Source organism: Emys orbicularis, chromosome 3 (assembly GCF_028017835.1).
Source record: "Emys orbicularis isolate rEmyOrb1 chromosome 3, rEmyOrb1.hap1, whole genome shotgun sequence".
NCBI classification, from domain to species: Eukaryota; Metazoa; Chordata; order Testudines; family Emydidae; genus Emys; species Emys orbicularis.
The window spans coordinates 181783652-181798598 of NC_088685.1; the positions used below are offsets into that span (position 1 = coordinate 181783652).

Sequence of the window (14947 nt, forward strand, 5' to 3'; positions counted from 1 at the left end):
ATAGCAGCCTTCAACTGCAAGAAGGGGGGTTCCAAAGAGGATGGAGCTCGGCTGTTCTCAGTGGTGGCAGATGACAGAACAAGGAGCAATGGTCTCAAGTTGCAGTGGGGGAGGTCTAGGTTGGATATTAGGAAACACTATTTCACTAGGAGGGTGGTGAAGCACTGGAATGGGTTACCTAGGGAAGTGGTGGAATCTCCATCCTTAGAGGTTTTTAAGGCCTGGCTTGACAAAGCCCTGGCTGGGATGATCTAGTTGGGGTTGGTCCTGCTTTGAGCAGGGTGTTGGAGTAAATGACCTCCTTAGGTCTCTTCCAACTCTAATCTTCTATGATTCTATTATTCTAACTGTGGTAATGAATGTTTGTAACATATAATATATAATGATGAAACAGCTGCAGTTTTATCATAATGAAATATACGTGGTCTGTAAGACCTCCATATTCTGTCATTTTTATATGCTTGATTCCTGTGTTTAACCTTTTGACAAGATCTTTTCTCTGCAGTTAGAGAGAAAAAGACATGAAAATAAGATTACAAGACAAACCTTCCCATTTGGGAGGAATAGTTGGGCTGGGTTGAGTTTTTTTGCCCTTGATGGAACTGTGGGGAGTCTCTTCATTTTCACCGCTTGGATAACGTTCAGCCCTTGATGCCTTGCACTGCAGTCGTTGTCCTTTCAGCTGAGGAGCTGCAGATGGGGTTTCTGTGGAGCCTGTCCGAGTTCTGTTGAATGGCATGAGGCACTCCCTCCAGGATTATAAGCACATCAGCCCTACTCTGGAGACAGTCATGCCCGACTCTGTGCTAGGGCGGTTGTCAGCCTCTGGTCAAATTCCTCATAGTAGGGGCAGGTAGCCGGGGAGTTCCCAGACGCACCATTTCCATCCTTTACTTTGTGGTGGGTAGTCTGGAAGTTTTTGATCTGCTCCCTGCACCAGACAGTGGTGCAGTAGATCTCGAATCCCACCTGCCTCTTAGAGGTCTTTTCAGATAAATGCAGATTTTTGGTGCTCCTGTCAAAATCATGGGCCTCATAGTCCTCATACCACAGATGGACCAGAATCCTGCAGTGTTATACCCTTGTACCTCCGAATGAGCCAGCAACCTGTGTTCTGAGGGGTGCAGGTGCCTATCAGAGGGTTTTGTGTGTGGACGGTAGTGGGGTTTGGGCTTAAACACTTGTCAGAGCCCATGCCCATGTTGTATAGTAGACATACCCTCAAGGGCTGGATGCTTTGGGTGAAATCCTAGCCCCACTGAAGTCGATGTGAGTTTTGCCATTGACTTCAGTGGGGTCAGGATTTTATCCTTTGTCTTTGGCTATGTCTACACTACGCAGCTTTTAGCAGCAGGGCTGGGTCGCTACAGCCGTGTTGCTAAAAATCGTGCAGTGTAGCTGCTGTTTGTCGGCTCTCCTGCTGACAAAAAAGACTTCCACCCCTAACGAGTGGCGTCAGTGTTGTCGGCAGGGAGAGCGCTCAGCCGACAAAGAGCTGTTCACACTGGTGCTTGTCATCGGCAAAACTTTTGTCTTTCGGGAGGGTTTTTTTTTTTTTTAACACCTCTGAAAGACAAAAGTTTTGTCGTTCAGTTGCCAGTGTAGACATAGCCTTTAAAAAGCTAAGATACTGGGATCTGGAGTCAAACCTGAGTCTCTTGCATGGCAGCTCAGAATATTCCTAGTGAGTTACTGGACTGTCCTTGTCAGAAGTTAAAAGGTAGGTTCTATTTAAATTGAATTTGCAGTGAATAGCAATGAATTATAGGTTACTGGTATGTATAATAAATTATTATCTGTACAAATTACGTTTAAAAAAAATCTTATTGGCATGACATTGCAAAGGCCTCTGCATGCATTAACATGATGACAGACAAATCCAATTACTAGGGCAACATGTCCAAATTAACTAATAAAAAGTGAGCAGCAGAAAGGATTAAAAGAAATACCTACCATTGGGAAGTAATAAACTATCAGAAGCCTGGGGGAATATACAGCAATGTAGGTGCAATCGTCACAGGTGCAGGCAATTGAAATAATTAGGCACACAATTTATATGGGGCCCTGGAAATTCTGGCCCAGTAGCTCATTTCCATCTGTAATTTCTATGATTCTGCAAGTTAATGGTGATGAGCTATTTCCAGCATTTCCTTTCATATGTATGCCATCCTGAATTAGCCTCATGCAGATAAATGGGGAGGTAGATCTACTGCTTGTTTTGACATGGAGTGATAATGGGTAAACACAGTCAATGACAGACAGATACCCTTCTGCATTTGGCTTGGTGCTCTCAATTCGCTGTCATCAGGTCAGATTTCTTATTTGTGTTTGTGACCAGGCGAACAGAGATGCAGTAATTAGCCGTGCCCCTGACCAGAAGGATGATCGAGCTGTCAGCCTCCAGGATGCTTCTGCAGTGTATGACCTTCTGAGTATCACGCTGGGCAGAAGAGGGCAGTATGTCATGCTTTCTGAGGTACGTGATCTTTTACTGAGACATCAGCTTAATTCTTGCAAACAAACACTGTCCTTTGAAGAAAAATTGTTGAATGTTGGTGGTGGAAGTGAGCAGGAAAGAGGGTAGTTGAAAATTTTTAGAAACAGTTTCAAGTCTGTGTCAGTTTAGGTCAAAAATATACACATCTGAGTGCCCAAACTGGGCTCCTAAAGCCATCCATAGGCACTTAAATAAAATGGGCCTGATTTTCAGAGGTGCTGAGCACCTGCAGTACCCATTAACTTAGGAGAGAAATTGGAAAGGGGAACATTGCAATAAAAGATCACCTCTGGCCATTTCAAATTGTCCATTTGTGCAAGCTCTTACTTGGCCACTGAGCTGTCTGAGCAGCAGCCTTGACAGAGGGAGAAAAAATGCATCTCTGACGTTTCTCCCAATGTTTTTTTCAGTGTCTGGAGCGAGCAATGAAATTTGCGTTTGGTGAATTTCACCTTTGGTACCAGCTGGCCCTTTCCATGGTGGCTTGCGGGAAGGTAAGGCCTAAATCAGAGAAGCATGTTTTTCTCCTGTGGGATGTGCAGAATCACATATTTTATATGAGTTAATGATTGTGTACAGCCTATGTGAAAAGTTAGAGCTCGCTGATTAGATTCCCACTGTACTTCTAATCCGATGTGTTAACTAGACAGTTCTCTTTCACCTTCTAGGGCAGGGGCATGGTTTAGTGGTCATTACACCAGAGTCAGAGTCTGAATCTGGGTTCTTTTTCCCAGCTCTGTAACAGGCTGGTAGTATGACATGTCCCCTAACCCCTTTGTGCCTTGGGTTCCCTATCTGTAATATTGGGATAATAGTAATACTAATCTGCCTTACATGGGTATTAATGTTTGTTAGTTGCTTTGAGTTCCTTGAATGAAATATGTTGTCTAAGTATCAAAATATCATTGTTCCATTTTCTGTTGTGAGAATGAGTATGGCCTACATGCATGAATGGCATTAATAAACATTGGTACTTAAACTATTTGTATTGCATGTAAAATTTAAATTTGTGCTGCTATGTCACAGTAGGATTTTGGGGGACTATGTGGACCATCTCATTAACTTGTATGTTAAATATATTTGTACATTACAAGCAGAAAATATTAGACCAGCCATAAAGCGTGCAATATACAGGAGCAGTTAGGCACTGAGGTGGAGATTTTCAAGAGGATGCTTGCTTCTAAATCCTTTAGGGGCTTTGAAAATCATTGCACACACAGAAAAGATTCATACAATGTATGAATTCATAAACAAGCTATAAACTGCTGGTCGATCAAACAAGCCTAGTGCTGTAGTGCCAACACCCTGCACTGTCCTGTGAAAGGCGTAGGTTTGGAGGAAGATTTTTCAAAGGCATAAGTGGGAATTAGGTACCCAGCCCCCCCTTGACTTTCAGTTCAACTGGGCACTTAACTGGCCAATATGCCCTTGCAAATCCCCAAATCCACAACCACTTTGCTGGATTAAGGAGTGGCTTTGCCTGCTTCCAAGGGAGCATTGCCTACTCCTCTGAAGCAGACAAGACTGTGGTTGTGATGATCCAGCAGAAGAAAGGTGAAGGAAGGACATGCAAAAGCCAACGTAGAAACACAGTGAGCATGTTCACAGGGCTCTTATAGGAACGCAGAGGACCCCAAGATGAAACTCTTGACAATAAATAGGGTGCTAACCTATTACCATTAACAATTTAATTGAGAACTCTGTCCTTCTCTTCATGTTACATATTTGCTTATGTACCTTTTCTGGTATCCTTTAGATATTACACATTCAGTATTAAAAAGAAATTAAAAAAGCAGTAAAACTCACACTTGCCTCAGTATAAATGTATGTAAATAATTGAAATCAAAGGACATCCTATCCTATTGCCTAGACTTTAAATGTTCAGGAAGTGAAGAGAGCTCTAAATACTCTGAGCCTTATATGGAGCAGAGGTAGTTCCCTTTACCCAACAGTCCCATCTGTGCAGTATTCCATTTCTAGTCTGAAGTATTCCTAGAGGATTCCTGTCGTATACTCTGCAATGCATCATCTTTCTAATGGGAGATGTGGCATACATTTTTATACTGCTTTGCAGCTTGTGCAGAACAGAGTTCATTTAAATGTAAGCACTCAAATGTAGCAGGGAGGGATGATGAGCAGTGTGGTCTGTGTAGACCACAGAATGCAAAATACACTTGAGCTTTCAGAGGTAAGAGATCACCTGTCTCTCAGCCATAGCCAATTCCTGACCACATTACCAAGACATGAGATCCCACATCCCGAGATGAAACTTTTCCTGCAGCATTGGAAATCAGACTCATAAATCTTTGGTGTCATGGGAACCCAGATCAGTAGACCCTTTTATTGACCTGCAAATCTTGAAACCTTCAATATTAAATTGCAAAATCTGTCCTGTGTAAAAGTGGTGTCAAATCCAATCTTGCTCTCTATTTACACTATGTTCTGCTTGTGTTAGCTTGCACTTCATATTCCTCCTTCACCAAGTCAAGGGATACTTGAGAGTCAAAATTCCAGCCATTTCTTCCATCCGCCAGCTAACAAATTAGCCAAGTGGAGTATGTTGTTTTTCACAGGTGTATCAGTCTGACCATTAGGTCAGTAAGGTATGCTCGTTTACTATATAAACGTTGTAGGATTTATGCATTATTTTATGTTCGCTCCTCTTCACAAAGATGGGAACACTGCTCTGTAGGATATTCACATTGGGTAAATCAGTGGTTCTTCGAGTGCTTGCTCATGTCGATTCCATGCTAGGTGTGTGCGCACCCACCTGCACGGCTGCCTGAGATTTTTCCCTTAGTGGTATCCGTAGGCTCGGCTCTGGCACCCTCACTGGAGCCTCACACTTATGCACCAGTATATGAGGAGCCACTGGCACTGCGCCCTCTCAGTTCCTTCTTACTGCCCGTGAGGGTTGCAGGAACGCCTTTCTCCCTTTACAGTTTGCAAAGTGCTCTTAGTGGTTTGACTTAATGAACTATATACAACTATGAAGTATAGTTAGATAAGTAGTTAGTCTAGATAGTTAATAGTCCCCTTAGGGGCTTTGTCCCTGGGACAGGGCATGCCCCAGTCCCTGGGTTTCAAACCGTGTGCCATCTGCCATAGACCTATGCCTGTCAGCGACCCCCACTCAAGCTGTCTAAGGTGTCTGGGGAATCGCACATTAAAGAGAAGTGCAAAATCTGTAAGGACTTTGCGGCATGCACTCAAAAGAATAGAGACATTCGTCTCAATGCTCTTCTGATAGAGGCAACTTTCAGACCTCAGAATCCTCCTACTCTGACTCAGCACCAAGTACCTCAGCCTCAGTATGGAGCGCCCCGCCGGCAATGGTTTCCTCCCAGCACTGCTCACCATGACCGGTGCTGCAAAAGCACCACAGAAAGCAGCGCACTGACTGAGGACCCTCCCCGGCCTCATAGAAAGATGGGAAAGGGGTGGCAGGCAAAGGACCCAGGTTGGGCCATCTGCCTCTGACAGGACTGCAAGGTGCAGCCTCTCTCCCCAGGGCTTTGAGACCAGTACGGGAACCACCTCTGACTCCAGGGAGTGGCAGTGCTCCCATGCACCTTATGGTGTCCTCCACACCAGAAGTCTTCCAAGCAGTCAGGGACCTGATGGCTCTACCAATGCTGTCTACTCTGAGATACTGTCCCCTACTGGCAGAACCAGTAAAGGCTCCGCCTCCCAAGGGTAAGCCACCCAGGGGTCCACCCCAGTGACTACTTGGGCATTACTGCTCTGTGGAGTCCTGGCACTGCTCCACAATACCATGGCCCCAGTTTCCGGCACTGCACCCATGGTCTCCTACTCCGCAGCCTCGGTCCCCAAGCCTACGTTCCCAGTCCCCAGCACCGAGACAAGGATCATGGACCATTCGGCATCAGTCCAGATCTCCCTGGTACTGTCAGCCTCCAGCACCAGTCACTGCACTGCTGTTCTCTGACGCCCCATTCCCAATCTCCATCACCTTGGTCTCTGTCTCCACATGTCTCACCACTGACTCAACTTCGGTCTCCAACACAACACCGCTTTTCGGATCCCCGCCAGCAGTCACCTTCTCCCCGGCACCGTTCAGTGCTGCATCAGAGCCAACTGCGAGAGGCACCATCAGTGCCACTTTGGTCTCCGAGAGAGGATGCCTCCTCGGAGTTGGAAGGGGATTGGAGTTCCCCGAAGGCACTGGTCGGCCCTGCAGTGGGCGCCTGGCCGCACGGGCAATGACCACTCAAATGGCCGTACTGGAACTCTTAAGGGCTCCCTATAATGCCGGGACCGTACTCTCAGCGGTCTTCCTTCACCGCATCAGGGAAGCGGACCGCGGCACCCCGTGTCTCGGTACTGGAGTCAGATTAGGGTTCCAAAGCAGGTACTGAGGTACAGGCTTCAACTCAAGGGGAAGCCTCCCCATTAGAGGAAGGTGTACCTGTCCCCTGCCCAGTGTTGCCATTGTCCCCGGATGAGGTGGTCGCCAGGCCTGCCCACCCCCTCCCTCTGGATGACTTTTGGGCACATGAGGACCTCTTGAAGAGGGTGGGCTCGAATTTGGGGTTAGAGGCAGAGGAACTTACTGAACCCTCAGACAGCCTCCTTGATATCCTGGTTGCTGTGGCGCCATCTAGGATGGCACGACTGGTACACGATGAGGTTCTAAAGGTAGTTAAGGCCCTCTGGGAAACCCTTTTCTCCCTGCCCCCAACTTTGAAGAGGGCAGAAAAGAAGTACTACATCTTGGCCAAGGGCTACGAGTACTTATACTCCCACCCACCACCCCAGATCTCTTGTAGTCATGGTGGCCAACGAACGAGATAGGCAGGGTCAGGCGAGCGCCACACCTGAAAATAAGGACGCAAGGAAACTGGACCTTTTTGGAAGAAAATTTATTCCATGGCCAGTCTCCATCTTAGGACCTCCAACCAGCAGTCATTGCTGGGGAGACACCATTATAACATCTGGGATTCCCTGGCAAAATTCAAGGACTCCCTGCCACAGACGCTCAGCCAGGAGTTCGCTTCGGTCTTGGAGGAGAGCAAGACTGTGGCTAGGTCCTCACTCCAAACTGCGCTGGATGTGGCTGATTTGGCAGCCAGGTCCATGGCCTCTATGGTGTCCATGCAGCAAGGCTCATGGCAGCAGTCCATCTGCATCAACTGTCCCAGGAGGTGCAGCAGTCCATTCAGGACCTCCCCTTCAAGGGCACTGCTCTATTTTCGGAGCAGATGAATGCCAGGCTGCATGGCCTGAAAGATTCCCGCACCATGCTTCACTCCTTGGGCCTGTCCACTCCACAGGTCTCTAGGAAACACTTCTGGGTGTCAGCTTTGCCCAGATTCTTGGGCCCTTAGTGTCAGAGCTCCTACAAAAGAAAGGATGGGGGCTTTAAACACCGCTGACCCACTCTGTCCCCCTCAGCTGCCTAGTCGGGCCCTCAGCGTCACTCAGGTGGCTCTCAGTCATTTTGAGGGTGCACACGAGGACGCAGTTGCAGTCTCACCCCAGGATCCATCCCCCCGTTTATTTCTGGACCTCCTATCTCCCCTTCCTCTCTGCATGGGCCAAGGTCATCATGGATCAATTGGTGCTCATAGTGGTTGGCTGCACCCTGCAGTTTTCTTCCCTCCCACCTCCCTTCCCTGTCCCTCTTCAGGGACCCTTCTCACTAGCAACTCTTCATCCAGGAGGTGGAGACCCTCCTATGGGTAGGGGCTGTATGAAGGGGAAGGGATTTTACTCCCAGTACATCCTGATCCCGAAGGCCAAAGAGCCATCCTAGACCTGCCTCACCTCAACAAGTATCTCAAGAAGTTGAAGTTCCGCATGGTCTCCCTGGCCTCCATCATCCCCTCTCTGGATCTGTGAGATTGGTACTCCGTCCCCAATTTAAAGGACGCCTATTTTCATATTTCTGTTTTCCATGGGTACAGGAGATTCCTCCGATTCATGGTGGGCCAACGCCATTACCAATTCACGGCACTGCCCTTCTTCGGCCTCTCATCACCCCCAAGAGGCTTCACAAAATGCATGGTGGAAGTGGCCACTTTCCTGAGGCGTCGAAGCGTACTGATATACTTGTTAGAGGCAGGTTGCAAAAGCAGGTTCGGCACAGCCTCAGTCTGGTGCGGGCCACTTGTCAGGAATACTTATAAATGAACAGAAATCGACTTTTACCCCGGTTCAGCAGATAGAGTTTATAGGGGCAGTGCTCGATTCTACCCAGGCCAGGGCCTTTCTGCCAGAGTCATGGTTCAAGGCTATGTCAGACCTCATCACCCATGTCAGAGCTCACCCACTCACACTGCCTGGGTATGCCTCCAGCTGCTGGATCACATGGCAGCATGTACTTACATGGTCCATCATGCCCCCTGCGTCTCAGACCCCTGCAGACATGGCTGGCTTCAGTCTATGCTTCTGGCAGATATGATATGGACCTAGTGGTTACAGTTCCGCTGCTCATCCGGTCTTCTCTGGCGTGGTGTTGGAGGGGATTCCCTTCATACCTCCATCCCCCTCTGTGACATTGGTCTCTGACGACTCAGACTTAGGGTGGGGAGCCCACCTCAGTGGCCTCAGCACACAAGGTCTCTGGTCGCAGGAGGATCGTTCCCTCCACATAAATGTCAAGGAACTCAAGGCAATATGCCTGGCATGTCAAGTGTTTCTTCTCTACCTGAGAGACAGGGTGGTCCAAGGTCTGACAGACGATACCGCAGCAATGTTCTACATCAACAAGCGAGGCGGGGCCCGCCCCTCAGCCCTGTGCCAAGAGGCTCTCGGGTTGTGGGACTTCTGCATACAGCATGCTATTTATCTCGTGGCGTTGCACCTCCCGGGGGCCAGAAATGCACTAGCGGATCTCCTTAGCAGGTCCTTCTCGTCTCGCCACGAGCGGTCACTCCGCCCAGACGTGGTCAGTGTGATCTTCCAGAGGTGGGGAACCCCCCAGGTGAACCTGTTTGCATTCAGGCAGAACAGGAAGTGTTACCGGTTCTGCTTGGTCCACGGGCTCGACAGAGGTTCCCTGTCTGACGCCTTCTTATTCCAGTCATCAGGGATGCTGATATTCACCTTCCCACCAATACCACTGGTACACAGGGTACTCTTGAAGATCAGATGAGACAGGGCGAGGGTGATCTGGATAGCTCTGGCATGGCCGCACCAGCACTGGTTCAGCATGCTGTTGAAGCTCTTGATAGTGACAGCTTTAGAACTCCTGCTCCAGCCGGACTTACTGTCCCAGATCCACGGCCGCCTGCTGCACCCGAACCTAGCATCCCTGCACCTGACGGCTTGTCTGCTATGTGGCTAAATGTGGAGGAACAAGCATGCTTGGCACAAGTCCAGCAAATCCTGATGGGTAGCAGAAAGGCCTCCACCAAGGTGACCTACCTAGCAAAATGGAAATGTTTTACGTGTTGAGCTTCGGAATGGAATCTTCCTCCTGACCAGACCTCACTACAATCCATCTTAGACTATCTGTTGTGTCTCAAGTACCAACGTCTGGCACTCTCATCAATCAAAGTTCACTTGGCGGCCATCTCGGCCTTCCACCCTATGGTCCAGGGTAGATCAGTCTTCTCCCATGACATGACAATCAGGTTTCTGAAGGGTCTGGAGAGACTTTATCCTCAAGTTCGTGACCCTATCCCACCTTGAGACCTAGACCTGGTACTGTCAAGACTCACGGGGCCTCCCTTCGAGCCATTAGCTTTGTGTTCTCTGCTGCTTCTCTCGTTGAAGGTCTCCTTGGTCTTGTAGCAATTACTTCGGCCCGAAGGATCTCTGAGATTAGAGCGCTCACATTGGAACCATCCTATACGGTGTTCTATAAGGACAAGGTCCAGCTGCGGCCCCACCCAGCCTTCTTACTGAAGGTGGTGTCTCAATTTCACAATAATCAGGACATATTTCTTCCGGTGTTCTTCCCCAAGCCTCACAAATAGAGAGAACCAGATCCTTCCACGGGTCAACACAGCTCTTCATTGCGGTGGCGGACAGGATGAAAGGATCTCCTTGTGGATAACCGCCTGCATCAAGTTCTGTTATGAATACGCAGAGGTGTCATCGCCAGCAATTGTAACCTCCCATTCTACCAGAGTGCAAGCCTCGTCAGCCGCCTTCTTGGCACAGGTGCCGATTCAGAATATCTGCAGAGCCACTACCTGGTCTTCAGTCCATACCTTCATGTCCCATTACGCCATCACCCAGCAGGCCCGGGACGATGCCAACTTCAGCAGAGCAGCGTTGCAAGTTGTACGACTGTGAACTCCAAGCCCACCTCCAGGGATATTGCTTGTGAGTCACCTAGCATGGAATTGACATGAGTAAGCACTCAAACAAGAAAAAACGGTTACCTACCTTTCGTAACTGTTATTCTTCGAGAGGTATTGCTCATGTCCATTTCATGACCCGCCCTCTTTCCCCGCTGTCAGAGTTGACCGCAAGAAGGAACTGAGAAGCTGCAGGGCTGGCAGCGCCTCATATACTGGCGCATAAGTGCAGCACTCCAGAGGGCGCCAGAGCCGGCCCTACGGATACCACGAAGGGAAAAATCTCCGGCAGCCGTGCACATGGGCGTACACGCACCTAGCATGGAATGGACATGAGCAACACATCTCGAAGAACAACAGTTACGAAAGATAGGTAACCATTTTTTTTCTTTAAATGGTGAATGAGATTATGCAAAGAAACATAACCTTTTTATTGTACAGCTGAATTGAAACAATAGAAATAATAGAATAACAGTGATTTCACTTTGCTGTGCTTCTCTGAACACAGATGTGTGATTTCTAGAAAGGAATTTTTACCCATCGTAGTCCAAGTGTGTGCAATGAGGTGTGTTTTCCAAACAAAAGAATTACCTTTGATTTGATTGAGAAAAATACAGTGTGAAACTTCCAAGCCTGTGTATTCAAAGTTTTAAGTTACACCTTTCTATCTATCTGTCTGGGCATTCTGAGTGCATCTGTTGCTATAATGCTAGGTCATTGGGAAAGACCTTTTCCCCCTAATGAAGTTCTGGACAGGGATGAAGGTGTCTTTGAATCAATTTTATGGAAACCCCTCCCCAGTCTTGGAGATGCTGGGTGCCAGGTTAGTCCTAAGGCACAACTTGGAGCTGCTCTAAGATGCACCTGATGTTAACATCCCACAATATGCTGATATGGCAGCCAAAGATTGGCTGGATGTGGTGGCTCGCCAGTCATGCCCTTTACACTGGGGATGGGGGGTGTCTGAGAGTGGGAAGTGGTGTGGTAGCCACTACATCAGCCCTATGTTGCCTGAGGGAACCATCAGACAACCCGATAAGCCAGCTTTACCGATTTTCTGCGCTGCCAGGGCACAGCGTGGGTTATTAGGCTGAACACGGTTAACTTAGCATGACAAGATTTACAAAGTGCAAAACTGGGACCTCTATCAGGGGAGCAGAGTGAAGGAAGAAGGGCCGGTTTTGGTGGGGGTTTCAAGGAGGTCTGCGTAGACCCGGTTTGGCAGTTTGGGGTAGTCCACTTCTCTCTTGACCCCTCCCCAGCTAAGCATCGTCCACTGGAGTTGGTGCAAGTTACTCATGTATATGACACCTCTGCAAACCAGGGCACTTCTGTTAGGCCAAAGTTGTCAAACTTGGGTGCCTGAGTGATTTATTACAAGCACAAGGGATGTGAATTGGGGCCCTAGCAACTGCAAGCATTGCACTGGCTGCAGACCAGCTGTCTGTTACATGTTCCCCTCTCATATTCCTGCCTTTCTAGGCCTTTCTAGGCTCCAGTCCTACAAGATGCTCTGGGTCCTGAATTCCTTGTCAGTGGAGGATTCTCAATACATCATAGGGACGGACCATTCCTTAAACGAATCCCTTATGCCCCAAAATTGTGGCGACCTGTTCTCTGTAAAGATGAAATGCTAAAGGTGCCTCCTTAACACACTCACCTGCTTTGGGCAGTATTAGACATTAATGTGTACCGTCTTCTCACTGTGCTTCTCTCAGGACGCATGGTTTTGGCCTTCATGCCAATGGGTAGGTTTCCCTATATGAATCGGAACTGTAGCTATTTAGGGACAGCTACGGAATTATTTATTTCTTTAGCTTTAAACAGTAATAAAAACCACCCTTACAAAAAGCACCGGGTGCCTGGATAGTTAATTAAACTTACTTTAATGTAGTGATGGTCTCCTGTGTCAGGCAGATAGACATTCTCTTTATACAGTGCATGGGAGCATTATTTAATTTTAAAAAATTTAAAAAATAAAAGTTTATGTTGAAAAACGTCGAGAGAAACCAAATCTCCATTATTGGTATTGAAATTTATTCAAGGCGGGGGAGAATGTGGTGGATGGGCTGAGCACTCGTAGGCCAGCAGAGGGCAGTGTGATGTATCCGCTGAAGCGTGAATTTACTGCTCTTCTCACTCTTGCACTGGAGGAAGGGAGTTAGGTTGTGAGGATGGGGAAGGCCCCATGGCAGTTGAAAGACAGTGGTGGAGGAGTTACCTTCGGAGGCTTGTTTGACCTACCAAACATTAGAGCCCATAGGGCACCCACAGCGCTTGCCTCCAAGTTCATGGAGCACCCAGTATGCTACTAAACATCTAGAGCGGACAGCTGTCGTAGCACTTGCAGCAAGGGCAGCGATTGCATGAGTTTGGGAGCAATTACATCATTCCTGCTCCCCCTGTCTTGGCAGGTGCTAGGGACATTTCTGTGTAAGCTATGCAGAATAGCGAGAGTGGCTTAAACCACAGTCATGGCACTTCAGAAAAACAGGCAGTAAAGAATTTTTACACCACAGGGACTGCCCATGTCTGCTCTTAACCTTCCTGCCTTTGTGCATGGGTAAGGAAGGGAGGAAGAGGACACCTGACACCTGAAAATGTTATTAGCAACATAATGCTTCGGGGTGTGTTGGTGCTATACAAATAATAATAGTTACATTCTTGTCAGCATCTCAGGCACTCAGCAGTCTGCTTGGGGAAGGGAAGCTCACTGTTTCCAGAGCCATGGGTTCTGTGTCCACTGCTGGCTAAGCATTGGTTAATGTTTGCTTGTAGTGTGGGGCTGCTCAGCGCTCCGCTGTCAGCATTTAGTTTTGATTTCAGTTGCTTCCCTTGAAGTCAGTTTTGCACAGAGATGAGCTGCTCACTGTGATCCAATGAGGAATATATGTGTTTATTGATATGTAATATCCACAGCCAAATAATGAGTAGTTAATATGATGTGTTTACATTTTAAGGTTTTTCCATCCATGTTCCAACCAGAAACAGGAATACTTTATTCTTATTTAAAAACGATGCAACAAAAGCAAACATCGTTATCAAGAGCCTTACATTTGACTGAAAGACATGCCTATAATGCCGACATAAAGCCTTCTAGAAGATTAGAAAGAAAGATATAAATATATCTGATACATAATTCTGCAGCAAGAGCAGATGAATTTTGTGATTTAGGTTGCTCCTTCTGCTGGTTTCCTTGCAAAAGCTTAAGCTGGTTGCTAGGTAACCAGCATAAAAAAAGCACGTTTGTCTTTGCATTGCAGTCAGGAGCCTTGGGAGCAGCAAAGGCCTCAGATGGCTCCTTAAATAGCATCACTGGGGAATGAAAGTTAAAATATTGAACATTCATTGGTTAAAGATCCTGTTACAAAGGTCAGCCAGCTAGGGGACAGTCAATAGTTTGGTTTCTTTTGATTGAGGTAAAGGGGTACAGGACAAGAGAGGTTTGTGTGTTGAAGACAGTACAGCAAATGGAAATTTCCAAAGATTCCTGAAAATGAAACAGAGTATATGTGTATGTGTTTGGGAGGGGCGGGTAGGGGGATATATATTCCAAGAAACCATTCCTAAATTCAGACATAGCTATTTTCCTGATGGCAGTGTATATGAAGATATTTGGTCATCATTAGTGAGAGCATATTTATGTTAAAAACTGTAATCACAGAAAGAGGGTGGAGGGGGTTGGCAATTATTTTAATAATGAATGTTGAAGCTGATTGCCTGTGTGACCCGGTGTGCCTTGGGCAGCCCTTACTGGAAATGCCAAGGTCAGGTCAGGCTGCAAAAAGGAGAGCAGATACCCACCAGTCTTCGAAGTAACACTGAAGTTAAGCTCCCCAACCAGTCATAAACTCTGCTTCTGATCCCCACACTGGTTTTCAACAAGCAAAAAAAAAAAAAAGGGAATCACACAGCCCCCTCTTGCATTCCAGTTCTCTGGCTCCCAGTCAGCATCTAAGTCCAGTATAGTGCGAAGTTATTTTAAAACTCTGCTCGCTATACAAAATGTTCTTCTGAACCCAAAGCGCCAGCCACATTGCCAGGTCAATATTAGGTTGGATCTTACCCAAAATACCACGCTGCCAGCCAATCCTTTAGTAGCTAAAACTAAAGATTTATTATAAAGAAAAAAGAAAGAACAAGAGAGTTGTTAAATGGTAAAGCAATCACATACGTACAA

The 14947-nt window shown here is 47.3% G+C and overlaps 1 protein-coding gene across 2 annotated transcripts in view; it reads left to right on the forward strand.

Annotated features, from left to right (window-relative positions):
- TTC7A (tetratricopeptide repeat domain 7A) overlaps positions 1-14947 on the forward strand; it is a 287398-nt gene that overhangs the window by 75511 nt on the left and 196940 nt on the right. For both annotated transcript variants that reach the window (XM_065400900.1, XM_065400899.1), the window contains exons 9-10: positions 2339-2476; positions 2908-2991. In XM_065400900.1, the coding sequence (XP_065256972.1) occupies positions 2339-2476; positions 2908-2991 (222 nt within the window). The remainder of the gene's footprint in view (positions 1-2338; positions 2477-2907; positions 2992-14947) is intronic.